This window comes from Bos taurus, chromosome 19 (assembly GCF_002263795.3).
Source record: "Bos taurus isolate L1 Dominette 01449 registration number 42190680 breed Hereford chromosome 19, ARS-UCD2.0, whole genome shotgun sequence".
NCBI classification, from domain to species: domain Eukaryota; kingdom Metazoa; phylum Chordata; class Mammalia; order Artiodactyla; family Bovidae; genus Bos; species Bos taurus.
In genome coordinates, this window is record NC_037346.1 from 11,205,552 (window position 1) to 11,231,282 (window position 25,731).

A 25,731-nucleotide genomic window follows, 5' to 3' on the forward strand; every position below is an offset into this window, starting at 1 on the left:
GCTGCCATGCAAAGAAAACCCAAATCATATTCATCTTCTTTAATGGATCAGATTCCTATCAAATTCCTTATTCGACAGGCTCAAGGACTTCAGCAGGAGTTGGGAGGTATTTGTTTTCTTTGCTTTTTACTGGTAATGTTTATTGGTAAAAAATACCTACTTTTTTTAAAATTTAATTTTTATTTTATTTTTTTAGCACCAAAACATTTTGTATTGGGGTATAGCCAATTAACAATGTGATATTCTCATTTGAACAGTGAAGGGACTCAGCCATACATACACATGTGTCCATTCTCCCCTGAATGCCCCTCTTATCCAGGCTGGCACATAACATTGAGCAGAGTTCCATATGTTATACAATAGGTAAAAAATACCTACTATATGTAAGATTACAAAGTGTAATAGGTGCTCAAAGCTAAACATTCAATTTAAGAGTGAATTTCTCTTTACTTTCCTTGCTGTCTTACTCCCTGAAAACTATTTCCCACCCCCGAGGCCCCAGCTATTTCCTTTTGGTATGTGGTTTCACATATGCTTTGCTACAGGTTGAACCATATGAGATTACAACTATTCAACTATTTTTGACCTCTGAAAATGCAGTTTCATGTGGTTGAAGCTAATAGAAACACACACAAGTACAAAAATCTTTTTTTGAGCTCTAAATGCTATCATACTGTATTTCTTCTTGACTTGCTTTCTTCTGTTGGAGTCTTGGAGATCTTATCATGTTGCTACATGTAGATCTACATTATTGTTTTTAATTGCTACATAACATGCCAAAGCATGAAATTACTATAATACTTTTACTGTAAAACTGTCAAGTAGAAATATAGTAATATTTTTTGAAATTCAATTTTTTTTCTTAAGTTAACAGCTTTTTATAATGTTTGAATGTATGGATTTTTTTTCTCTTTGATTTGTTTCTTTGAAGCTCAGATTTTCTTTTTCTGTCTTTATTATGGTTGATTTCAAGGGTGAACATGAACTTTCTTTGGTCTTCTTTAGCCAGATGTCTGCATTTATTTATATCTTTGCATAATCTCTTTTCAGAGAAGTGATGTTATATTTTGCAGCATTTGGTAACTAATGTTGCAACTAATAAAGGGATTATGTAATGTAGACTAATTTGTACTATTACAGGCAGTCGTTTTTGTGATTGTCCTGACTATACATATATTTGTGCATTTAAACTTTAAAATAATACCACTTGTGATTGTTACAGTGTCTTTTTCACAGAAACATTTATTTTAAGCAGTTTCTATGGGAAAGGCAGTAGATACTTATCCCTTTGGGGACTAAGCAGTGGTTTGACTTGATCTAAGTTGCATACTAAGTGGATGATCAAATCTAAAGTACTTTTATTACTGCTGATACTCTTATTGCTGGCTCTCGCAACTGGGAGATGATGATAATTGTATAGTAACAACATTTATTAGGTAAATAACATAGTACTTCATCTGTCTAAATAGGCATTATCATCATTTGTTTTTCATTGCTGATGTTATACAATAATAATAATAATGAGTAGTCAAGCTGTGCTGTAAGCAAGTTTAGAAAGGTCCCAATGCTTCTGAGCTTCCTAACCCTTCTTAAAAGAAAACAATTGCACCCTCTTGTGGGTATCATCAGTACTGCTTGGGTTGGCTTACACAGCTGTGTGACTTTAGGAACATTATTAATATAAATATCTTTCAGCCTATTTCCTTACAGTAGAACAGAGACAATGCTGCTTACCTTGTAGGAATGTTAGGGTGAAATGAGAAAATGTACATAAAGTGTACATTTAGGCACTCAAGTTGGGCAACTTTAATTTTACCCATGTATAGCAATGATTCTCAACTGGGTTGGAGGAGAGGATGTGTTCTCTTGTAGAAGTCTATCAGAATTTCTGAGTGAGGCCTTTTTCAAACCATATGTGATCTTTCCCAAATGAACCTTTTTTTCCCTTCTCTTTTTTTCCTCCCTACTCAACTCTTGAGCTACTGCTACTTTTATGCTGGAATAGGTTGGAAGAGAGCTTGAGAACTTTCGATAAAAGTAGTGGTTTCCAGCTTCCTGTGTATCCGTTCAAATGGGGATCTTGATTTAAGCAAAGTCCCTGACTGAAGTACTGAATAGAAGTTCTCAGACTGTAGTGTGCATGCATAAGAAGTGCAGATTCCTCTGGCTGGTAGAAAATGAACGGGAAAGGCAAAAGAGGAAAGACAGTTTGATGTTTAAGAATGAAGAATCCGATTGACATCTTGTACATTTTCAAGGGTTGCATTCTGCTTTACTTCGTCTCCTTGCAACCAATTACCCACATTTATGCATCGTGGATGATTGGATCTGTGAAGAGGAAATCACAGGGACGGACGCCCTGTTAAGGAGAATGCTTCTGACTAATAATGCCAAAAACCACTCTCCTAAACAGCTTCAAGAAGGTACAGTAAACTGATCACTCCTTTTACCCCTTTGGTAGTACAAAGAGGTGTTAGCCCCATTGAAATCTTAGAATCATGCAGAATTTTCCAGGAGATAGAGCAGTGTTTTGGTGACTATATAAAGTAATTCTCTTTGAGTGTAAGGATTTTTAACCCCCTTTTTTTTTTCTGACATGCTTGCATCTGTCTCCTCATAGGGTCTACATTACATCAATAAACAGGTCATATGGTTTAGGAAGTTCTTAAAACCAGTCAGAAATAAGTGCCATGATGTGGATGTATGACAGAAAACCAGTACTGCAAAACAATCATCAATCAATTAAAAATGAATAAGTATATATAAAAAAATAAGTGCCACAGAATAGAAAACAATGTATTTGCTGTTAATGGATAATGTTCTAGGTTAGCACTGTCAAATAGAAATAGGATGTGAACTACACATAATTTTAAACTTTCTATATAATTTGCCACATTCAAAGAGTTAAAAAAAAACAGGCAAAATTAATTTAAATAATTATTTTACATAACCCAGTATATCTAATGTATTATCATTTCATCATGTAATCAATATAAAAACTGTTCGATATTTTACTGGTTTTCCGTACTAAGTCTGTGTGTTTAAACTTACAGCACATCTCAGTTTATACTAGCCACGTTTCAAATGCTCAGTAGCCAAAAGTGCTTAGTAACTATTCTATTGAAGGATCGCAGTTCTAGATATTTTTTTATTAACAGCTGCTTACAGCCCATAAAGGGCTACCTGAAGGAAGGTGTCAAGAAATTTGAATTTTTCAAATGAATGTTAATACCAAAAGCAATACTTGGGTATGTTTCGTGGTCAGCCAATAATCAGTGCAAATCATTGTCTTTCTGTCACTGTCACTACTGTGATTTTTCGGATGAGATTTTTTGTTGTTGTTGTTCTTTATGAAATAACTGCACTTTAACATGAATTTTTCTTAAGGGCCTAATTTTAAGTGTGCCCACAACTATGGCTAGGACTGAATGTTTTACTTTCTTTAAAGCAATATTGCTTTCTTGATTTGTTTGGCCTATAGTGTGATAGAACAATATTTGCTTTCCATTTGGTAAGCTGTGTGGTAATTAGATTGTGACGGCAGTTTTCCTTTTAGCATTTTCAGCTGTCCCAGTAAGTCACACACAAGTGATGCAGATTCTAGAACACTTGACTCTACTTTCTGCCAGTGAACTTATACCATATGCAGAAGTATTAACATCCAATATGAATCAGCTGTTGAATTCAGGGGTTCCACGGCGAATTCTTCAAACAGTCAATAAACTCTGGATGGTTCTGAATACTGTGATGCCTCGGAGGTAATTTCAATGCTCTGTTACATGTAATAGATAAGTGTATAGCAGTGATTGTATACAATAACCTAAGCTGAAATGTTGAAAAAAATTGTTAAAAAAACCTTTTTGACAATATAAATCCTTTCTGAAGACTACTGATTAAAGGGCTGTTATATCTGTTAAGGAAAATAATACATTTTATCTTAACACAAAAACTTTCATGTATTTCCAACTTGAGAAAGTTCTGTGAAAGGGAGTTGTGGTCATTTGTGCCTAATTGTGGTGTAGATTACTGTTGTGTCTTGCATCACTGCAGTGGTTCCAGAGTTTGCTGTACATTGAAATCTCCCAGAGAGCTTTCTAAACTCCTGATCCCCAAGTTGTATGCCATGCTAATTAAATCAGAGTGGAATGCTAGATTCATGATTTTGTCTTTAGTCACATAGGTCTCTGATGGTCCATGCTGCTGCTGCTGCTGCTGCTAAGTCGCTTCAGTCGTGTCCGACTCTGTGCGACCCCATAGACGGCAGCCCACCAGGCTTCCCTGTCCCTGGGATTCTCCAGGCAAGAACACTGGAGTGGGTTGCCATTTCCTTCTCCAAGGCATGAAAGTGAAAAGTGAAAGTGAAGTCGCTCAGTCGTGTCTGACTCCTAGCGACCCCATGGACTGCAGCCTACCAGGCTCTTCCGTCCATGGGATTTTCCAGGCAAGAGTACTGGAGTGGGGTGCCATTGCCTTCTCTGCTGATGGTCCATAGATTGCATCAGAAACAGTTGATCAGGTCTAAAAAAAAATTGGGCTGGATTTACCTGAGATTTTGATTCAGTAGGTCTGAGAATATCTATACATTTTAATTTTGATTTTTACTTATACCAAATTAATAACTGCACATAAGTTAAATAGTATATAAGGTCTGTCCCTACCTTCTCACTTTAGGCTATTGCTCCTCAGAGACACCTGTTCTCAGCTCTTTTATCTTTTAATTCTGACATTTATATCCCACCAGATATCTTAGTCATATGCTTATAATTACCATGATTATCTGATGTTCCAATTTAGAAATTATCTTTTGACTTCCTATTGTATAAGATAAAGATTGCACACACTTACCAGCTTCCCTATGAGTCCTTCTTCCCCCAACACATATCCTCCCTTCCTGCATTTCTCCCAACATAGTTATGTCAGAATTTTTGGTTAAAGAAATATTCAGTGTATATATTATCATGAGTTGTTGTTCAGTTGCTAAGTCATGTCCAACACTTTGAGATCCCATGGACTGCAGCGCGCCAGTCTTCCATGTCCGTCACTATCTCCTGAAGTTTGCTCAGATTAATGTCCATTGAGTTGGTGATGCTATCTAACCATCTCATGCTCTGCTGCCCTTTTCTCCTTTTGCATTAAGTCTTTCCCAGCATCAGTTCAGTTTAGTTGCTCAGTCATGTCCAACTCTTTGCGACCCCATGGACCACGGCATGCCAGGCCTCCCTGTCCATCACTAAACCTGGAGTTTACTCGAACTAATGTCCAATCGAGTTGGTGATGCCATCCAACCATCTCATCCTCTGTCATCCCCTTCTCTTCCTGCCTTTAATCTTTTCCAGCATCAGGGTCTTTTCCAATGAGTCAGTTCTTTGCATCAGGTAGCCAAAGTATTGGAGTTTCAGCTTTAGCATCAGTCCTTCCAATGAATTTTCAGGACTGATTTTCTTTAGCATTAACTGGTTTGATCTCCTTGCTGTCCAAGGGATTCTCAAGAGTCTTCTCCAACACCACAGTTCAGAAACATCAATTCTTCAGTGCTCAACTTTCTTTATGGTCCAGCTCTCACATCCATACCTGACTACTGGAAAAACCATAGCTTTGACTATACGTACCTTTGTCAGCAAAGCAATGTCTCTGCTTTTTAATTTGCTGTCTAGGTTGGTCATAGCTTTTCTTCCAAGGAGCAAGCGTCTTTTAATTTCATGGCTGCAGTCACCATCTGCAGTGATTTTGGAGCCCAAGAAATAAAGTCTCTCACTATTTTCATTGTTTCCTCATCTATTTGCCATGAAGTGATGGGACCAGATGCCATGATCTTAGTTTTTTGAATGTTGAGTTTTAAGCCAGTTTTTTTCGCTCTTTTCTTTCACTTTCATCAAGAGGCTGTTTAATTCCTCTTTGCTTTCTGCCATAAGGGTGATGTCATCTGCATATATGAGGTTATTGATATTTCTCCCACCAATCTTGATGCCCGCTTGTGCTTCATCCAGCCCTGCATTTCGCATGAGGTACTCTGCATATAAGTTAAATAAGCAGGGTGACAATATACAGCCTTGACATACTCCTTTCCCAATTTCGAACCAGTCTGTTGTTCCATGTCCAGTTCTAACTGTTGCTTCTTGACCTGCATGCAAATTTCTCAGAGGCAGGTCAGGTGGTCTGGTATTCCCATCTCTTGAAGAATTTCCCACAGTTTGTTGTGTTCCACACAGTCAAAGGCTTTAGCATAGTCAATGAGGCAGAAGTAGATGTTTTTCTGGAATTCTCTTGCTTTTTCTGTGATCCAGTGGATTCTGGCAATTTGATCTCTGGTTCCTCTGCCTTTTCTAAATCCAGCTTGAACATCTGAAAGTTCTTGGTTCATGTACTGTTGAGGAGAATTTTGAGCATTACTTTACTAGCGTGTGGGATGAGGGCAATTGTGTGGCAGTTTGAACATTCTTTGCCATTACCTTTCTTTGAGATTGGAATGAAAACTGACCTTTTCCAGTCTTATGGCCACAGCTGAGTTTTCCAAATTTGCTGACATATTGAGTGCAGCATCATCTTTTAGGATTTGAAATAGTTCAGCTGGAATTCCATCACCTCCACTAGCTTTGTTCGTAGTGATGCTTCCTAAGGCCCACTTGACTTGGCACTCCAGGATGTCTGGCTCTAGGTGGGTGATCATGCCATCGTGGTTATCGGGTCACGAAGATCTCTTTTGTGTATTTCTTCTGTGTATTCTTGCCATCTCTTCTTAATATCTTCTGCTTCTGTTAGGTCCCTACCATTTCTGTCCTTTAGGTGCCCATCTTTGCATGAAATGTTCCCTTGGTATCTCTAATTTCTTGAAGAGATCTCTAGTCTTTCCTATTCTATAGTTTTTCTCTATTTGTTTGCATTGATCACTTAAGAAGACTTTCTTATCTGTCCTTCCTGTTCTTTGGAACTCTGCATTCAGATGGATATATGTTTCTTTTTCTCCTTTGCCTTTCGCTTCTCTTCTTTTCTCAGCTCTTTGTAAGGCCTCCTCAGACAACCATTGTGCCTTTTTGCATTTCTTTCTCTTGGGGATAGTTTTGCTTACCACCTCCTGTACAATGTTAAGAACCTCCATCCATGGTTCTTCTGGCCCTCTATTAGATATAATCCCTTAAATATATTTGTCACTTCCTCTGAATAATTGTAAGGGATTTGATTTAGGTCATACCTGAATGGTCTAATGGTTTTCTGTGCTTTCTTCAGTTTAAGTCTGAATTTTGCAATAAGGAGTTCATGATCTGAGCCACAGTCAGTTCGCAGTCTTGTTTTTGCTGACTATATAGAGCTTCTTCATTTTCAGCTGCAAAGAATATAATCAATCTGATTTCGGTATTGACCATCTGGTGATATTGTCTCTTGTGTTGTTGAAAGAGGGTATTTGCTATGAGCAGTGTGTTCTCTTGGCAAAACTCTGTTGGCCTTTGCCTGCTTCATTTTGTACTCCAAGGCCGAACTTGCCTGTTATTCCAGGTATCTCTTGACTTTCTACTTTTACATTCCAGACCCCTATGATGAAAAGGTCAGGGTCTTCCCAGCTTTGCCAAGTATTGGAGCTTCAGCTTCAGCATCAGTCCTTCCAATAAATTTTCAGGACTGATCTCCTTTAGGATGGTCTGGTTGGATCTCCTTGCCATCCAAGGGACTCTCAAGAATCTTTTCCAGCACCACAGTTCCAAATCATCGATTCTTTGGCACTCAGTTTTCTATAGTCTAACTCTCACATCCATGCATGAGTACTGGAAAAACCATAGCTTTGACCATACAGACCTTTGTCAGCAAAGTGATGTCTTTGCCTTTTAATTTGCTGTCTAGATTTATCATAGGTTTTCTTCCAAGGAACAAGAGTCTTTTAATTTCATGGCTGCAGTCACCATCTGCAGTGATTTTGGAGCCCAAGAATATAAAATCTGTCACTGCTTCCACTTTTCCCTTTCTATTTGCCATGAAGTGATGGTACCGGATGCCATGATCTTCATTTTTTTGAATATTGAGTTTTTAAGCCAGTTTTTTCACTCTTCTTTCACTTTCAAGAGGCTTTTTAATTCTTCTTTGCTTTCTGCCATAAGGGTGATGTTATCTACATATCTGATGTTGTTGATATTTCTCCCAGCATCTTGATTCCAGCTTGTGAGTCATCCAACTTAGCATTTCTCATGATGTACTCTGCATATAAGTTAAATAAGCAGGGTGACAATATACAGCCTTGATGGACTCCTTCCCCAGTTTTGAACCAGTCAGTTGTTCCATGTAAGGTTCTAACTGTTACTTTTGACCCACATACAAGTTTCTCTGAAGACAGATAAAGTGATCCAGTATTCCCATCTCTTGAAGAATTTCCCACAGTTTGTGTGATCCACACAGTCAAAGTCTATCCTAAAGCTTTGTCAGTGAAGCAGAAGTAGATGTTTTTCTGGAATTCTTTTGCTTTTTCTATGATCCAGTGGATGTTGGCAATTTGATCTTTGGTTCATTTGCCTTTTCTGTATCCAGCTTGTACATCTGGATGTTCTTGGTTCATGTACTGCTGACGCCTAGCTTGGGGGATTGAGCATAAGCTTTGTAGCATGCAGAATGAGTGCAATTGTGTGATAGTATGAACATTCTTTGGCATTGCCCTTCTCTGAATTTGGAATGAAAACTAAACTTTTCTAGTCCTGTGGCCACTGCTGAGTTTTCCAAATTTGCTGGCATATTGAGTGCAGCACTTTAAGAGCATCATCTTTTAGGATCTGAAATAGCTCAGCTGGAATTGCATCACTTCCACTAGCTTTTTTCATAAGTAGTGCTTCCTAAAGCCCACTTTATTTCACACTCCAGGATGTCTGGCTATAGGTGAATGACCAAACCATCATGGTTATCTGGGTCATTATGACCTTTTTTGTATAGTTCTGTGTTTTCTTGTCTTAATCTCTTCTGCTTCTGTTAGGTCCTTACCAATTCTGTCCTTTTTTGTTCATCCTGACATGAAATGTTTCCTTGGTATCTCCAGTTTTCTTGAAGAGACCTCTAGTCTTTCCCCTTCTGTTGTTTTCCTCTACTTTTTTGCATTGTTAATTTAGGAATGCCTTCTTATGAGCACATAAGTGTACTTTAGTTGAAGGATATGACAGCCTGTGATTATAATCTCTCTCTTATACAACTGTCCTCCTCTGCACCCCACATACAGACCTTGAGTTGTTTGCCTCTTGTCTGTTTAGGTTTTTTTTTTTTTTTTTTTTTCTGTATTAATAACTCATTCACTTTCAGACTATATTGTTGAGTAGAAATTTACATAACAGTTAGTTGTAACATATGAGATAACATATCTGTAACATTTTTCCTTGGAAACCTTCCTTTCAGAGCTTTCAATCCATATGTTTCAATCTGAGACATCCACAGTAGCCATCTGGAATGCTTTGTCTTTGGTTCAATTCCATGTTTTTCTCTTTCTTGGTTTAGTTCCTTATGAGTGGAACTCATACTCAAGTGACTTCCTGAGAAAGGTTGTTTGGGAAACTTTTTTTTTTTTCCTTTGAGGTTTTCATGTGTGAGAAGGTGTTTATTCTTCTTCTCACATATGATTGATATTTAGCCTTGGTGTAGAATTTTAGCTTATTTTTCCTCTTTGCAACTTGAAGGCTTTATTCTATTGAAGTAACTAGAGCTTTCCTGATTGCTATTGAGTAACTTCATTTACCACCTCCCAGTCCTTTGTTTGTGACCATTGTTTTTTCTCTCTTAAAGGTTTTAGGTTCTTTTTCACTGTTTCTGCAGTTTCATGATGATACTTTTTGATGTGGGTCTTTTTTAATTTGTGGGCTTCCCCTGGTGGCTCAGTGGTAAAGAATCCACCTGCCAATGCAGGAGACATGGGTTAAATCCTGGGTCAGGAAGATCCGTTGAAGAAGGAAATGACAACCCACTGCAGGTATTCTTGCCTGGTAAATCCCATGGACAGAGGAATCTGGTGGGCTTTACGTCACAGGTTGCAAAAGAATCAGACATGACTTAGCAGCCAAACAGCAACAGCAGCTTTTAAAATTCATGGTCTTGGGCACTTGGTTGGCCTTTTTTTTTTTATATCTGGGGACTAATGCTAATACTTTCACTTCTAGGATATTTTCATATATATGTATATATATATATTTTTTTTTCTTTTTTCCCAATAATTTCTCTCTCTCTGTTTTCTGGAATTTTTTGCAGTTTGGGTTTTAAACCTCTTTGACCTACTCTGATTTTTCTCCTCTTTTTTGCTCTATTTTAAAATTTATCTTTTGAATACATTTTCTAGATGTTTTCTGAATGTTATCTTCTGCTCTTTCCTTTGAATTTAAAATATTCCTGTTATAGTTTAATTTCTAAGAACTCTTATTTGAGAATCTCTAATTGTTTTCTGTTCTTGTTTCATATATGAAATGTTCCATCCTTTAAGGAAATGATACATTTAAGAATTTTTTTCTTCTTATCCCAACATTTCTGTTTCTTTGGCATTCCCTCTTTCTGTTTGTATATTTTACTCTTTTTCAAATTAGAAGCTTTCTTTGATGTCTGATGATCATTGGCTACCCACTCATGTTTAAGAGTGGGCAAGTTCTGTGTGCGAGGGCTGGTGGACTCCTGGCCTTCACTGTAAGAGATCAGATACCCTCCATATTGCATATCTCTAAGTAATTCTGATGGTGTAGTTAGGTTAGTAACCACTTTTATGGTTTATTGATGTCTAACCTCATAGTGGCATCTCACATTGAGATTCTCTGGTGATAAGTATAGAACAATGACAATTTATGGGGCCAGTTACAGCTTCAAAGTGCTTTGGTGGATATAGTTTCATTTATAGGTATTTTCATATCTTACAGAGGAGAAATAAGTTCAGGAATCTCCATGACTTATACAGTCATATAGCAAGTACAGTATAACTGAGGTTTTAACTCAAATTTTCATTTTATATGCAATGATTATTCTATTAGAACTGTGAAGATTTTTTAATAGGTTTTAATTTTCCCAAGTTCATTTACACCTGTTCTGTATTTTTTCCCTGAATGTAGCTTTCTAACATGGCTACAGGTTTCAATTATGATATAGCTGTTTTTGAACATGTGATTATTTTCTCATCAGGCTGTGGGTAATGACAGTTAACGCACTTCAACCATCAATAAAGTCTGTACGACAGCAAAAGTATACTCAGAATGACCTGATGATAGATCCTCTCATTGTGCTAAGATGTGATCAGAGGGTATACAGGTATGTGTTGAGTTTCATTTTTACTATAGAGTTTATGCTTTGGAGAGTCAAAGAAAATTGAAGAAATTCAGTTTAAACTTACATCTTAGTGTGCTTGCAGATAACCTGGAAGTATGACCTGTGAGGTTTTTGCTTTTGGTTCTTTTTGTTGTTGTTGTCTATATTCATGAACTTCACTTTAATATTTAATATGTGATTAATAACACTAGCTTTAAGAAAATATCATCCTTGGTTTTCACAGCCCTCAATAGTGGCTATTCTTTCAGAGTCAAGGTAGTGGAAAAAAATATTGTTTCTGCTACCATTGTTGAAAAAACCTTTAAAGAAATTGGCTTATTGTGAACTGTTGCATGCATTAAAACTGTGATCTTTTTGGAATCCTCAGTTGTGAGGTTAGCTTCATTTGTTCCACGTTTGTGTATAATTCCTTGCCAGTGGCTGAACTTAATCAGTTTCTTTGAGTAACTTCACCTCAAGAGATGGAATTAATTAGTCCTCATTATTAATATTTGAATTTCTAATTGCTCAGCTAAATAATAGCAAAGATATACAAGTTGAGGGGTCTTCCTTTAAAGTGATTGTCACCTGTATGGGGAAATAAAACCCATACCTGAAAAGTTAAATAATATGGTCACATGCATATGAATGGTGTAGTAAATGAATGCTGTTAAAAGTTTTAGGAGGAGATGAGACTTGTGTTTTGAAGAATAGAAATAGAGTTTAGATGAACAGAAACTGTAACGACGGGGTGTAGATGGTCAAAAAAGTTATCTTGAGGAAAAGAATAGTGTGAGCAAAAGTATAAAAGCCAGCGAGAAAAAGGCTTGAGTGGAAGGCTGAATTTTTGAGAATACACTTTAGAGTTGAATGTTAGGTTAAGGTCAGACTACTGAGGGCCTTGAGTGTTAGGCTAAAGAGATCATTTAGGTGATAACTTGAGAAGAGAAAGTTCATGCTAGATGATTTAGAGGGAAAGAAGCTGGTGTAAAGAAGACTAACTAGGGTACAGTCTGCCATACTCATCTGTCTTTAATCCTGGGGATGACATTCTTGAAGTGACAACATCTGCAGAATAAATCAGATACAGTTTGGTAAGATCAGGGTCTGAGAGGGATGAGGAGTCAGAAGAATAAACAATATAAATGATATTAAGTATCTATTTATGGATACTTAAAAAGGAAACAAGAGTGAAGAACGCTTCTAGAGAAGAGCCACTTCTAAGACAATTTACCATTGTTAAAAATCCACTTAACTAGGTAACTTTTCACCTAAATCACCTCCAGTTGTTCAGGAAGTTGTTAATTTATGCTGCCATTAACATAGTAAATGTTTTTGTAGTCTGGATCTTGCACTTTGTAACTTGTTTAACTTTTTCTCATTTTAATAGATATTCTTTACTCAGTTCCTTATTGTTGGATATTTTATTTCCATTTTTTTTTGTTAATTATTTTTAGTGCTGTGGTAATTGGTGTGAATTATTTCCTAAGAATTGATTCTTAAAAATGGAACATGCTCATTTTCAAGTCTTTTGATTCATGTTTTTATTCCACCATCTGGAAAGGCTGAACCAGTTTACATTCCCATAGTGGGTGTTTGCTATTGTATAATTTCCTATACCATTTCACGTAATATTTTCCAATTTGATAAGTGAAAAATCAATTTCTATTTAAATTTATATTTTCGTTAGATTGGATATTTTAATATATTTATTACTTTATACTCTAGCCTAGTTTTCTATTGGAATGCTTACCTTTTTTTATTTAAAAAGCTCTTTATGTATAATGGATATCAGCTCTTTGTATATAGAATGCAGTTTTTTCTTTTATTGTTCTATTGTTTTGCCTTTTAATTTTGTTCACTTTTTTAAAATTTAATTTTTTCCCAAGTGGTCATTCAGATGGTTTTTAAACATGAACAATATAAAGAGATATGGCATTTTGGATTTTCTTTGAACTAACCAGTGGTTATGTAGGTAAAATGGATGTGGGGGTCTGAGTAAGGCATGTGATGTGTAGATAACTGTTGCTGGCTGGCTGAGGGGTTCTTAGGTTCACTAAAATATTCCCTTTTTTAATGTAAACGTAAAAGTTTTCACAATATATATTAAAAAGTACACAAACAAGTAGATTAATAAGAAGGAAAAGGTGTACAGTGGAAAGTCGTGTTCTCTCCTATCATGCTGACATTTTTAGAAGAGAATTATTCTTTGTCCTTTTGACCAATCCTAATTCCATCTCCAGAAGGAACTTTATTGTCATAATGGTGTGTTAGGAGCTTCACTTTCCAAGCATTTGCAAATTTATAAATAGAAATATTTACTTTTTCGTTTTGGGCGGTTTTAAAAAATTAAATGGTTTTTGGTAGGCTTTATTATTATTATTATGTTTTAAACCTACCATTTTCAACATGTTTTCCATATGAGTTTACATAGCTCCTCCTCATTGTTTAGTTGCTGCATAGTATTCCATATATAGATTAGTATTCCATATATATATGCCTGTCTTCCAGAAACTCTGATCAGAATGTCTGGTGGAGTTTAGGACTTTTTAAAAAATAAATATTTCAATTCTGGGAACATTGCCATGGCTTATTTAACTGTTCACATTATTTTTTCACGGTTAATACATGCATTTTTTATTATAGATAATTTGAACATTTCAGAAAAACTGTTGACATGTTGATGGACATTTAAGCTGTTTCTGGTGTTTCACAGTTAAAAGCAGAGCTGTACTGCCTCTATGCACACATGCGCAGTTTGTGACAGGCTGGGAAGTGGCGTTGTCAAGTTTTTCTAAGGGTTTGACTTTTTAATATTTTAGTGCTTACTGATGTATCTTTTGGTTTCCTTTTTTACATGTAATTCTTATATCTATTCTTATCTCATTTAACCTTAATTTATAACAGTTTTTGAGGAATGAATATTTATTTTTTAGTTGAGGAAACTAAGGCTCAGTAAATAACATACCGTCAAGTGGTTTAAGTGTTCTTGAAATACCGAGTTGTCTTGCTCCAAAGAATAAACAGTAGTAGAATGAATAAATATTCTATATATCTAATCTCCTTCATCTTATCAATAATTGAGTACTTCGCTCTTTGTAAAAATTTTGTACTTTATGTTGGAGCATAGTTGATTAGCAATGTTGTGTTAGTTTCAGATGTACAGCAAAGTGATTCAGTTATATATGTATCTATTCTTTTTCAAATTCTTTTCTCAATTAGGTTATTACAGAATATTGAGCAGCATTCCCTGTGCTATACAGTAGGTCCTTGTTGGTTATCTATTTTAAATATAAAATTTTGTACATTAGACTGTTTCCCTTTGAGGACTGTGGCCTTGCAGACTCATAGCTAAGAGATTTATTGGTAGTGCCATTATTTTATAAAAAAAGAATGCCTTTTTTTCTAGGTCATACATTATATTTGGTTTAGCTGATGAAATGAAATAGATAATACTATTCATACAAAGTATAGAGAATTACATGTGTTAAGCTTTCATTTTGAGAATGAATATTTCAGTGGGAAAAGTGTAACTTTTCTGCTCTTTAGGTTTTCAGGTACTGTTCAGGTTTTTCTGATTATATAAGCTGATTCATCATGTTCTGGCTAATTTAAAAATTTTTATTTGTTCTCATGTATTTTTTCTTTTCTTCTTCCTTTGTGTAGATGCCCCCCATTGATGGATATTACTCTGCACATGTTGAACGGATATCTTCTGGCATCCAAAGCCTACCTTAGTGCTCATCTGAAGGAAACAGCAGAGCAAGATAGGCCTTCTCAGAATAATACGATAGGTTTAATTGGACAAACCGATGGCCCAGAAGTTACCAGAGAAGAACTGAAAAATGCATTACTGGCTGCTCAGGTAATAAAGTAAAATCTAATCAAAAAGGGCAATGGCTTCCCTGTATTTAGAAAATACAGTGGTAACATATTGTACATCAATTTTATTATAGAACTTATAATGGGGTTACCTTTGCTTCTAAATGTCAGATGGACTTTATTATTTTAAAATGGGGAATAATCTTCATGATATTTAATAGTCATTGAGATTTACATTTTAATAAAATATAAGACTTTTATTTCTTAAAATCAAATAATGGGAAATAAAACCAAATGGTAGAGACAGACAAGAAGTATATATATGTAATAAAATGTCAGGCAGTGGTAAATACTATGACAACATAAGTTAATGTTTCTTAGAAAAGGTTTTTAACAAAGTAGAATTTATTAAAGCCTTAAGTAGTAATTTTTGCAGGGCATATGAGATGGTTGAATGTTAAGCAGTTAGAGGTCTTCATAAGAGAAATGTTTTCTTAGTTTGAAATATTTTCCAAAAATTTTTCATTGGCAATAAGGGGAATTAGAGTAATAATATAGATCCACAATCCCTTATCTGTGATACAGAAATCCACGAAAGCTATGAAAACTGAAGCATTTTTTCTGGTAATTCAGTTGGCAGAAAAACCTGACCTGATAGGACCTTGTTTGTGACAAAACTTGACCTGAATTAATGTGACAAAACTTGATCTGAAGCTATTTATGGCCTTTATCCCACTTAATATGAAAATTGGTATGTTTTGCTGCAGAAATACATTTGATTACAGTATACTGTCTTAGTCTCTGCTGTGGGTATTATATAACAATACAGAAAAAAAAAATCTGAGTTCTAAAATAAATCTGACACTCAAGAGTTTCAGAGAAGGGATTGAAGATGGTAATAGCTACCATTTATATAATGCTTATTATATGGTGGGTACTATTTTGAGTTTTTTATGTGTATTAACTCATTTAATCTTTACAACCAACCTATAAGTTATGGAGTATTATCTCCACTTTTGCAGAGTAGGAAAATGAGATTCAAAGAGGTTAAATGACATGCTCAAGGTTATGTATTTAGTAAGTAGGGAAGCTATTAATAGGATTCGAGCTTGGGCAGGCTGGTTCCAGAGTGTGTAAACAAAAATAATGCAGAACAGTAATAACCCAACCCCCCTCAAGAATGATTATAAAATATACTTTATAAATGATTATAATGTAAGGCTAACCTGAGTTTATAATCAGGTCCTTACACAGTTAGATGGAGTAATTGTCTTCTTCTGTCCTAGGCAGTGGCTGTGTTTCAGAGATGCATGTTATGTATTCATTTTCTTTTTCTTCCTTCAATTATAGCTCTCCCTTATAGGTAGGGCCATTAAACAGATTGCCCCTCAAGAAACTCCTTTTCTATGAAATGACACACAAACTTGTAGACTGAGCAACAGTGAGTTGTACAGATGGTATGGATGGTGAGGCAGAATCTTTCCTGAGCCTTAAAAAGTCCATCTTCAAATTAAAAAGGAGAAGAGCTTAGGGGAATGGCTTTTAGACACTGATTATTAATCACCATCTTCAGAGGTGAGGAACAAAAGAAGAATACAGGACATCCTGGGCGAAGTAGGAATTTAGGAGGAAGGAAGAGATTCTGGTAATAGTCACTTTTTGTCTAGGGTCCATTTTGGATGATACTGAATTAGAATACTCTTGTAGTAGTAAACTGCAGTCCATGGATCTTTATTGGAGATGTGTGAGAGCACTTTGAAATTATGCCATATGTTAATATTTATGCTAAGAGGGTGGCATGTAGCTTCCTTCAGATTTTTAAAAATTTTATTTTATTTATTTACTCATTTTTAGCTGCACTGGATCTTCATTACCATGTGTGAGATTTCTCTAGTTGTGGTGATGGGGGGCTACCATTCATTGTGGTGGCTTCTCTTGTTGCAGAGCACAGGCTCTGGGCACGGCGGGGCCAGTAGCTGGGGTGCAGGGGCTTAGTTTCTCTGCTGCATGTGGCATCTTCCCGGACCAGGGTTCAAACCCATGTCCCCTGCACTGACAGGCAGATTCTTATCCACTGCGCCACCAGGGAAGTCCTCCTTCAGATTCTTAAAAGAGTTCATGGCCCTAAAAATGCTGAGAACCACTGGAGTATAGATTGTTCACTTTTGCTCTTTGTGTTTTAAAGAGAGAGTTATTTGTTTTTATCGCATCACTTTATGTGAAAACAAATCAAACTTCCAGAAACTTCTTCAGTTTTCTGTGTTTTACTTGTTTGTAGGATAGTGCAGCTGTCCAGATTCTCTTGGAGATCTGCTTACCTACTGAAGAGGAGAAGGCAAAGGGGGTCAATCCAGACAGCTTGCTAAGGAATGTTCAAAGTGTCATTACTGCCAGCGCTCCAAATAAGGGAACGGAGGAAGGAGAAGACAATTTGCTCTGTAACCTTCGAGAAGTTCAGTGCCTTATCTGTTGCCTGTTGCACCAAATGTACATCGCGGATCCCAACATTGCTAAGCTTGTTCACTTTCAGGTCTGGTTTCAAAGAATGATGCTCTTTGGTTGAACTTTGTTTTTGGGGGTAGTTGTGAATTGCTAAATTAATAGGATCATTTAGAACTGGAGGTCATGCAAATGATCATGGTTCTTTGCAATATGGAGAAAAATCAAGATTTTTAAAAATTTGGTTTTAGCCTGATAAAGTGTTTGTATAATTTATCTCTATCTTAGTGCATCAGAGAGGTGAAATGCCAGGAAACATGGAGGGCATTGTAGCCTCCTGAGCAACTGTTACATCAAGGAAGTGAAACCTTTTGTATTTTTATCTGTATTTGACTTATAGTTATTTTATTTCTAACTTTTCCCCCCTTTCTTGTTGAGATAGGGTTATCCCTGTGAACTTTTGCCTCTGACGGTCGCAGGTATTCCATCTATGCATATCTGTCTGGATTTCATACCTGAGCTAATTGCACAGCCAGAACTTGAAAAACAGGTAATGAGCATTTTGGAACTTTAGGACAATTTTGACCTTCCTTTAATCTTCCTGGTTATATAAACTATTTTAAGTTTTTAATATTTAAAGACTTTCTTTAGGCTTCCCACATGGTGCTAGTGGTAAAGAAACCGCCTGCTAATGCAGGAGACATAAAGATACAGGTTCGATCCCTGGGTCGGGAAGATCCGCTAGAAAAGGGCATGGCAACCCACTCCAGTATTCTTGTCTGGAAAATCCCATGGACAGAGGCCCTGGCAGGGTGCAGTCCAAAGGGTTGCAAAGAGTCAGACATGACTGAAGCAACTTAGCATGCACACAGACATGCAAAGACCCTCTTCAGAAACATGTAACATTTGGATTTTGTGTTACAGATATTTGCTATCCAGTTGCTTTCTCACTTGTGTATCCAGTATGCATTACCAAAGTCACTGACTGTGGCTCGCTTAGCTGTCAATGTCATGGGAACTTTGCTAACAGGTGTGTATCTAATGGGCATCAATAACAAAAATTTCTAACATAAAGTAGTACATATTTTTTCTGAATTTACTTACACCACATTTTCTGCTTCACTGGTAGTTTAATTTATGCAATAATTTTGAGTTATTCTTTTTGAAAATTTCTCTGTGACAAATGTGATGTACAGTATAGAGGGGATGAATAGGTAGGCAAGTTGTATCTTTCACTTTTGACAATGACTATATATAGAGTTCGGAGAAGGCAATGGCACCCCACTCCAGTACTCTTGCCTGGAAAATCCCATGGACAGAGGAGCCTGGTGGGCTGCAGCCCATGGGGTCGCTAGAGTCGGACATGACTGAGCGACTTCACTTTCACTTTTCACTTTGATGCATTGGAGAAGGAAATGGCAACCCACTCCAGTGTTCTTGCCTGGAGAATCCCTGGGACAGGGGAGCCTGGTGGGCTGCCGTCTCTGGGGTCGCACAGAGTCGGACACGACTGGAGCGACTTAGCAGCAGCAGCAGCAGCATATATAGATTTACAGTAAATATACTAAGCAGTACAAATTTTGTAAATGGAAATCAGGTCTGCTTTCTGAATGTAATTATGTCATTAGAAAACAAGTTATAATTTATTGCAAATGCTTAGAGTTCCAGAGAAATATAATCATAGGTATACATAAGAGATTAATATATTAGTTGTTTCCTTAAGTTCTAAAATGTACCCCAGCATTTTAACCATCTTCCAGGTTGTTAAGTAAAATGGAATGAAAATACACTGTTTTAAAAGATATGAAATATAATTCAATCTTTAAAAGTTATGTTTCAGTCAATTTCATATACTTTGTCAGTGCTGATAATAATTTATTCATTTTTCGTTCCATCATATCCACTTCACGTTATACTATTTACAGTGGTTAGGAACTTAAACTGCCTGAGTTGTCTTTCCACCCCACTGCTAACTGGAGTTGAATAGCTTCTTAATGTAAGGTTTATTTAAGAGTTTTCTTGTATATTAAATAAGTATCATAAAGATACTTTTTCATTTATAGTATTGTGAGATTTAAATGAAACAGTGTATGTCATGCACCTATAACAGCGCTTGGACATAAGCATTTATGTGTTAGATAATGGCTGACTGCTGGATTTTGAGCTCCCTGAAGGCAGGGGCTGGCTGTGTCTTAGAAAACTTAGTATTCTTAGCACAGAGCATGGTGCTTAGTATACAATATAGGCCATGTAGGTTGAATTTATATCTGTGAAAATTCTGTTTCATTTCTTTCCAACAGTTTTAACACAGGCTAAGCGATATGCTTTTTTCATGCCAACTCTGCCAAGTTTGGTCTCTTTTTGTCGAGCATTTCCTCCACTGTATGAAGATATTATGTCTTTGCTGATCCAAATAGGGCAAGTTTGTGCCTCTGATGTTGCCACTCAGACAAGAGACATTGATCCAATTATTACACGTAAGTAGTAACTTCTTTTCAAGAGTTGTTTAAATACCTCAGGCAGAAAGGTCCAAATCCTTTCCAGATTTGCCTGAATTATTCTTCCTTATGTTTTTAGGTCTTCAACAAATAAAGGAGAAACCAGGTGGATGGTCTGGTATCAGTAAAGATCCATCTTATAAAAATGGACCTAGGGACACTGGAAGCATGGATCCTGATGTACAGCTCTGTCATTGCATTGAAAGCACAGTAATTGAAATAATAAACATGAGTGTTAGTGGAATTTAACAAAGAACAAACTTAAAACTAAAAAATGAAGCTGTTTGCTGCATATACCCAACACGAACATGCATCTTATAACAACTAAACTGAATGGGAACAGAAGCATCTTGGAATCACTAAAATGATTAAATTCACCATGAATACAGTTTAGAACTCTCTTGAGAATTATGCTTGCTTGTATTTGATTGGCAGTTCTTTGGATCTACTTTGCTGGTATGTTTTTTTGTAGCAACTGAGCTTTTCTTTTTCTGTTGGCAGCGCATTTAAGAATCATTACTGAAAAAGTGAATATGGTCTTGTATTAAGCTTTTGAAGTGAAGAAAAACTACCATGCCTTTAATTTAATATCTTATTAATAAGCCTGTGGTTATTTAACCATCAGCTAGTAACAGTACAGTGATGCAGTGATGAGAGAGAGAAAAAGGGAAGGGGGAATTGAGGGAAAATTAGGAGTTTTAAACAATAGAAATCTCTAAAACTTGCAATGCAAGTAATAATAGTAATGAATGGAATAGTAATAGCAAGATGGAATTCCAGTTCTCAAGAAACAGTATTGAGAAAGGCTTTAAAATAGGCAAACAGCTTTTTGTAAATGACTTCCGTGGACGTACAGATGAGGATTTAAAGATTTTACGTATTTGCTTCAATTTTTACTAATATATGAAGCCATATGTTTAAAGAGATACTTGAATAATTTGGAATTTTAAGATACTGGCTTAAGAGTTTACAGAAACATCTTTGTGTAGAGACTAACCTGAAAAGAGGTCTCATTTAGTTTTTTTTAAAGTTTATTTTTATAATGGTCAGAGGGGGAAATCCATTGGAATCTCATTGAAGTTTAGAGCAATAAAACCCACTGGATTAAAGAACTCTTGGTTTGATTTCAGGACTATAATTCACATCATAATTTGAGAAGATTTTGAACTAATCTGTCGTGTTTGGACCTCAGGAAAAATTAAAACGGGGAAAATTCTGTGTTGTGGAAGGATTTTGCAGTCCTCTGTTAGTAATGTCCATTGATTAGGTAGATGCATTCAGTTAATCCATAATCCTTGTTTTTTTCCTTAATGAAGTATCCAGTGTAGAAGGTACTTCTCTTTGTTTTCTGAGAAATATCTGAATGAACCCCTCTTTCCCATCCCACTTGAAACAGACCTCTTCCCTTATAAAAGAAATAAGGAAGGCTAATCAGAAAGTGTGGTTTTTAAGAAAAAAATTTAATTTTAGCCTTTTCACTAGGAAATAGTCACATTTCATTTTCCTTCTTTGTAAAATGGGATTACTACTGGCCCTACCTCATAAGGGTATTACATAAGAACTAATTTGTATCTGTTTCGAATCTTGAAGTGCACAGTATCATAGATGAGAGTATTTATAACTTTTATTAGATGCTTAAAGTTCAATTAAATAATTTTGATGCAAAAAACAAAGGCATACACTTAAAAACAAACTAAGAACTTCCATATTTTTAAACAAGGCAGTTTTATAGTCTTTTAAGATTCAATACAACTGCTCCTATTTGTTTCCTTTTGTTTAAACTGAGGTTTTGGAATATTTTGTGTGAGTAGGTAACCTCTAGGAGTCAGAAAAGGTTGAAATATGTTTTCTAACTAAATGCAGTGCACATTCCTGGATCAATTTTCAAAGACTGGTCAAAACCTGCTGTGTTAAAAATAATAACATATGCTGTTTTTCATCAGGTTTGTTGATGATGTAAATAAAATATGTAAATATTAGTAAATGTTAATATTCATGTATTTTAAGTTAAGGTTATAAAATTTGTCACAATGTGATTTTTTTTTATTCAAGTGAAGAAAAGATGTGTGCAGCTATTTTGAATATTGGTTTATAAACATTCATATTCTTTATCAAATGAACTTGTAGTTTTTGTGTTTTATTTCACTGCTATTAACCTGAAAGGAACCGTTCAAGGGACTGGAATCCAGGACTCTGTGGTTCCAGAGCCTGTGTACCCCGTTCTGTTATGCTGCATACATCAAAAGGCAATACAAGGTGAGAGTCAGTTGAGAGCCTTAGGGACTTATGAGAGGAAAATCATACTAATTACTCTGGAGTAATTATCAGTACTTAAAGATTTTAATATTTTAAAAATTTTGTAAAAGCAAACTAATAATTTGAAGGTATTTAATAATTTACTTTTATAAATTATCCTCCTTACTGCTGACTTAATAAATGACATTTTTGCGGTACTTTTCCTTCATCTTTGCTTATGCACATGTATTTTCAAATAGTGGAACTCATAATACCCAGTTTAGCATTTATTTGTCTTTTTTCATTTAGCTTTATATGGAAACTTTTTGCAAGTTGTTTGGTTCTTATAATTATTTTATTGACTCCATAATGATTGAATTGATATAACCATCTCCCTTTTAGTACTGTGACTTCCCAGGTGGCGCTAATGGTAAAGAACTTGCTTGCCAGTGCAGGAGATGTAAGAGATACAGGTTCTATCTCTGGGTTGGGAAGATTCCCCTGAGGAGGAAATGGCAACCCACTCTAGTATTCATGCCTGGAAAATCCCACGGACAGAGAAGCCTGGGGACTACAGTCCATGGGGTTACGGAGAGTCGGACACGACTGAAGTGACTTAGCACATTAGTACTAGACTGGGACGTATATGGTTATTTTTAAGTATTGCTGCTGCTAAGTCACTTCAGTCGTGTCCGACTCTGTGTGACCCCATAGACGGCAGCCCACCAGGCTCCCCTGTCCCTGGGATTCTCCAGGCAAGAACACTGGAGTGGGTTGCCATTTCCTTCTCCAATGCATCAAAGTGAAAAGTGAAAGTGAAGTCGCTCAGTCATGTCTGACTCTTAGCGACCCCATGGACTGCAGCCTACCAGGCTCCATCCAGGGGATTTTCCAGGCAAGAGTACTGGAGTGGAGTGCCATTGCCTTCTCCGATTTTTTTTTTTTTTAAGTATTAGAATATGGTTATTTTTCAGTATTAGAATAGGCACTATTATCAATTGAGGTGTTATTACTTTTCTTTTAGATTACTTAAAAAAATTTTTTTTTATTTTTGGCTATCTCAGGTCTTAGTTGAAGCCAGGGCTCAGTTACTGTGGCTTGCCCGCTTAGTTAGTTCCTCCCATGTATGTGGGATCAGAGTTCCCCCGACCAGGGATCCAATCCATCTCTCCTGCATTGGCAGTGCTTTGTCAAAAGTTTTTTAAAATTTCTCTAACAGGCAGATTCTTAACCACTGGACCACCACGGAAGTCCTAGATAACTTTTTTAGGATAAAGTTCTGAGCCTGAATTTGCAAAGGGTAGAATTTAGTTTTATTGACTAAGTTTTGTCATTTTGGGAAGATGTAGTAAAACAAAGGGAGGCAAACGAATCAACTCGCCTTTCACTGCTCCCGCCTGCCAAATACTCTTGCCTGGGGAGTCCCATGGACAGAGGAGCCTGGCGGGCTACAGTCCTTGGGGTTGCAAAGAGTCGGCACAACTGAAGCGTCTTAGCATGCATGCATACATGCTTGCCTGCAGCAAACCTCTCTCCCAAACTGGTTCCATGGGATGTGAAAAACTGTCTCTGGTTTTGCTTTTTGAAACACTAGTATTTTAAGCCAAGTTTATGCTAGAGTTAAAAAATTTGGCGAGATGGTGTTTAACTCTCGCTACCTTTGAGGAGTATGCTTTCTTAGCAACTAATTGGTCTTAGGAGGGATAGGAGGCTGATTAAGCCTTAAAGGAGGTACTGGAGACCTCGAGAGCGTATCTCTGGTTGAATGTGGACCCGGGAAAGCCTTGATTATCAGGAGGTTTTGTAGCCAGCTGTCATCCAACCTTCTCGCCTAATTTGGCTCAGCCGTCTGCCAATTCCCGCCTGGGTATTTACTCTGGCTTCCGGAAAGTTCGGAAATTTGAACTGGGAGGGCCCGGATGAACGCTTAAAGAGCAAGGGCTTAACAGTGTTTCCTCTCCTTTGGTCTACGGACTTTAAATACGAGACGTGGAGTTTCCAACTGAAGCACAGGTTAAGTCGCCGGTTTCAAAAAAGTACAACGGAGCAGACGGAGTACTTTCCCCTAACTCCTTGGGATTCCCCGTAGTGCTTCACGCTTCTGGCGTTTCCCTTCCGGTGCCGCCGAGGACCTTGAGTCCGTTCTTACTGCGGAGGCTTTCATTGGATGCCAGAGTGCGCGCCCCCTGACCTCGATCCACGATTGGTTGCTTGGTTTCGGTCTTGGCGAGTGATTGGTTGTCTGAGCTCGCCCGGCGATTGGGTGCTGGGGAGTTGAGGGGCGGGAGGCGGGAATTCGTCCGGGTGTTGTGGAGAGGGCTGCAGAGAGCTGGAGTGGAGAAAAGGTGAAGCGGTCGCGAGCGCTCTACCGGCCCGGGAGTCGCAGCTCCGGGAGGAAGAGAGCCTAGAACCTTTCTTCTCTGCCAGGGCTCCGTTGTGTTTGCTCGTCGGTTTCGGCTTCCTTTTCTCCGGTGAAATCGGAGCCCATTCTGCGTTGTTTGGGTTTTCCTTAGGGCGGGCAAGTCTGTCTCGGGGGAAGGGCGCGACGTCGGCCAGGAGGAGGGTCCCCTCTGCTATCGTCCACCCGTTTTGCCGGCCCTTCGGTGTTGACTGGATCAGCAGGGTCTCGGGGGTCCCAGGTTGCTGAGGGAGGAAGGAATATGAGGAAGAAAACCTGGGGAGTGGGGAACCTGCGCTTAGAGCAGAGGTCTGTTTTTAGCCCTGGACCCCGCGTTCCCTCCGGGCGGGAGGGGACGGCGGCTGGAGCCAGGTCGGTTCGTTTCCTCTTTGTTCAGTGTGGGCGAAGCATCCTTATTTTGAGATACCTGTTGCCACAACTGTGGCTGGCGGGGAGGTTGGTTTTTTAGGTTCTATGTGAGAAACTGGGCCAGTCTTGAGTTGTTTTAGTTTAAGGGATGCGTGCCTGCTTAGTCGCTTCAGTCGTCTCCGACTGTTTGCGACTCCACGGACAGCAGCCCACCGGGCTCCTCTGTCCACGGGGATTCTGCAGGTCAGATATTGGAATGGGTTGCCACGCGCTCCTCCAGGGGATCTTCCCAAGCCCAGGAATGGAACTGAGTCTCTTATGTCTCCTGCATTGGCAGGCTGTTCTTTACCCTTAGCACCGCCTGGGAAGCCCTAGATTAAGGGATGAGATTCCACCAGATTTCATTGCCAGAGCTTCACAGAAACACCAAATGTTAGAACTGAAAAATACCTTAGAATAGTGGTTCTGAACTTTCTGGGGACACATAAGCTACCGTAAAGGTTGTTATTGGCTTCCTAATCTGTTGAATTGGTATTTAACCATTTCTCTGTCCTCAGATCGAAATGACCTTTTTTTCACTACTGCAAATAATTTCTCAGTTGATAACAGTGTATATCATTTTCTCCTCAGTTTTCCATTATTTCCTTAGGATATTCTGGGAATGAGAAATTTATGGACTTTCTCTTTAAAAAAAAAATGCAGTCATGCACAGAAACTGTTGCATGCAATATC

The 25,731-nt window shown here is 37.4% G+C and overlaps 2 protein-coding genes across 10 annotated transcripts in view; both read left to right on the forward strand.

Moving 5' to 3' along the window:
* The window catches only part of INTS2 (integrator complex subunit 2), a 56,778-nt gene extending 34,328 nt beyond the window's left edge, over positions 1-22,450 (forward strand). For all 7 annotated transcript variants that reach the window (XM_059878405.1, XM_005219962.5, XM_059878407.1 and 4 more), the window contains 10 exons: positions 2-106; positions 2,259-2,423; positions 3,557-3,758; positions 11,116-11,241; positions 14,905-15,103; positions 17,339-17,590; positions 17,942-18,049; positions 18,424-18,529; positions 19,800-19,976; positions 20,077-22,450. In XM_059878405.1, coding sequence (XP_059734388.1) covers positions 2-106; positions 2,259-2,423; positions 3,557-3,758; positions 11,116-11,241; positions 14,905-15,103; positions 17,339-17,590; positions 17,942-18,049; positions 18,424-18,529; positions 19,800-19,976; positions 20,077-20,246 — 1,610 coding nt within the window. In that variant the 3' untranslated portion in view covers positions 20,247-22,450. The remainder of the gene's footprint in view (position 1; positions 107-2,258; positions 2,424-3,556; positions 3,759-11,115; positions 11,242-14,904; positions 15,104-17,338; positions 17,591-17,941; positions 18,050-18,423; positions 18,530-19,799; positions 19,977-20,076) is intronic.
* An 867-nt stretch (positions 22,451-23,317) lies between these two features.
* The window catches only part of BRIP1 (BRCA1 interacting helicase 1), a 182,143-nt gene continuing 179,729 nt past the window's right edge, over positions 23,318-25,731 (forward strand). The window contains exon 1 of one of the 3 annotated variants that reach the window (XM_024980612.2): positions 23,318-24,703. The gene's annotated coding sequence lies outside the window, so the exon portion shown is untranslated. The remainder of the gene's footprint in view (positions 24,704-25,731) is intronic. The other 2 variants (XM_010815737.4, XM_024980614.2) reach the window with 2 other exon arrangements.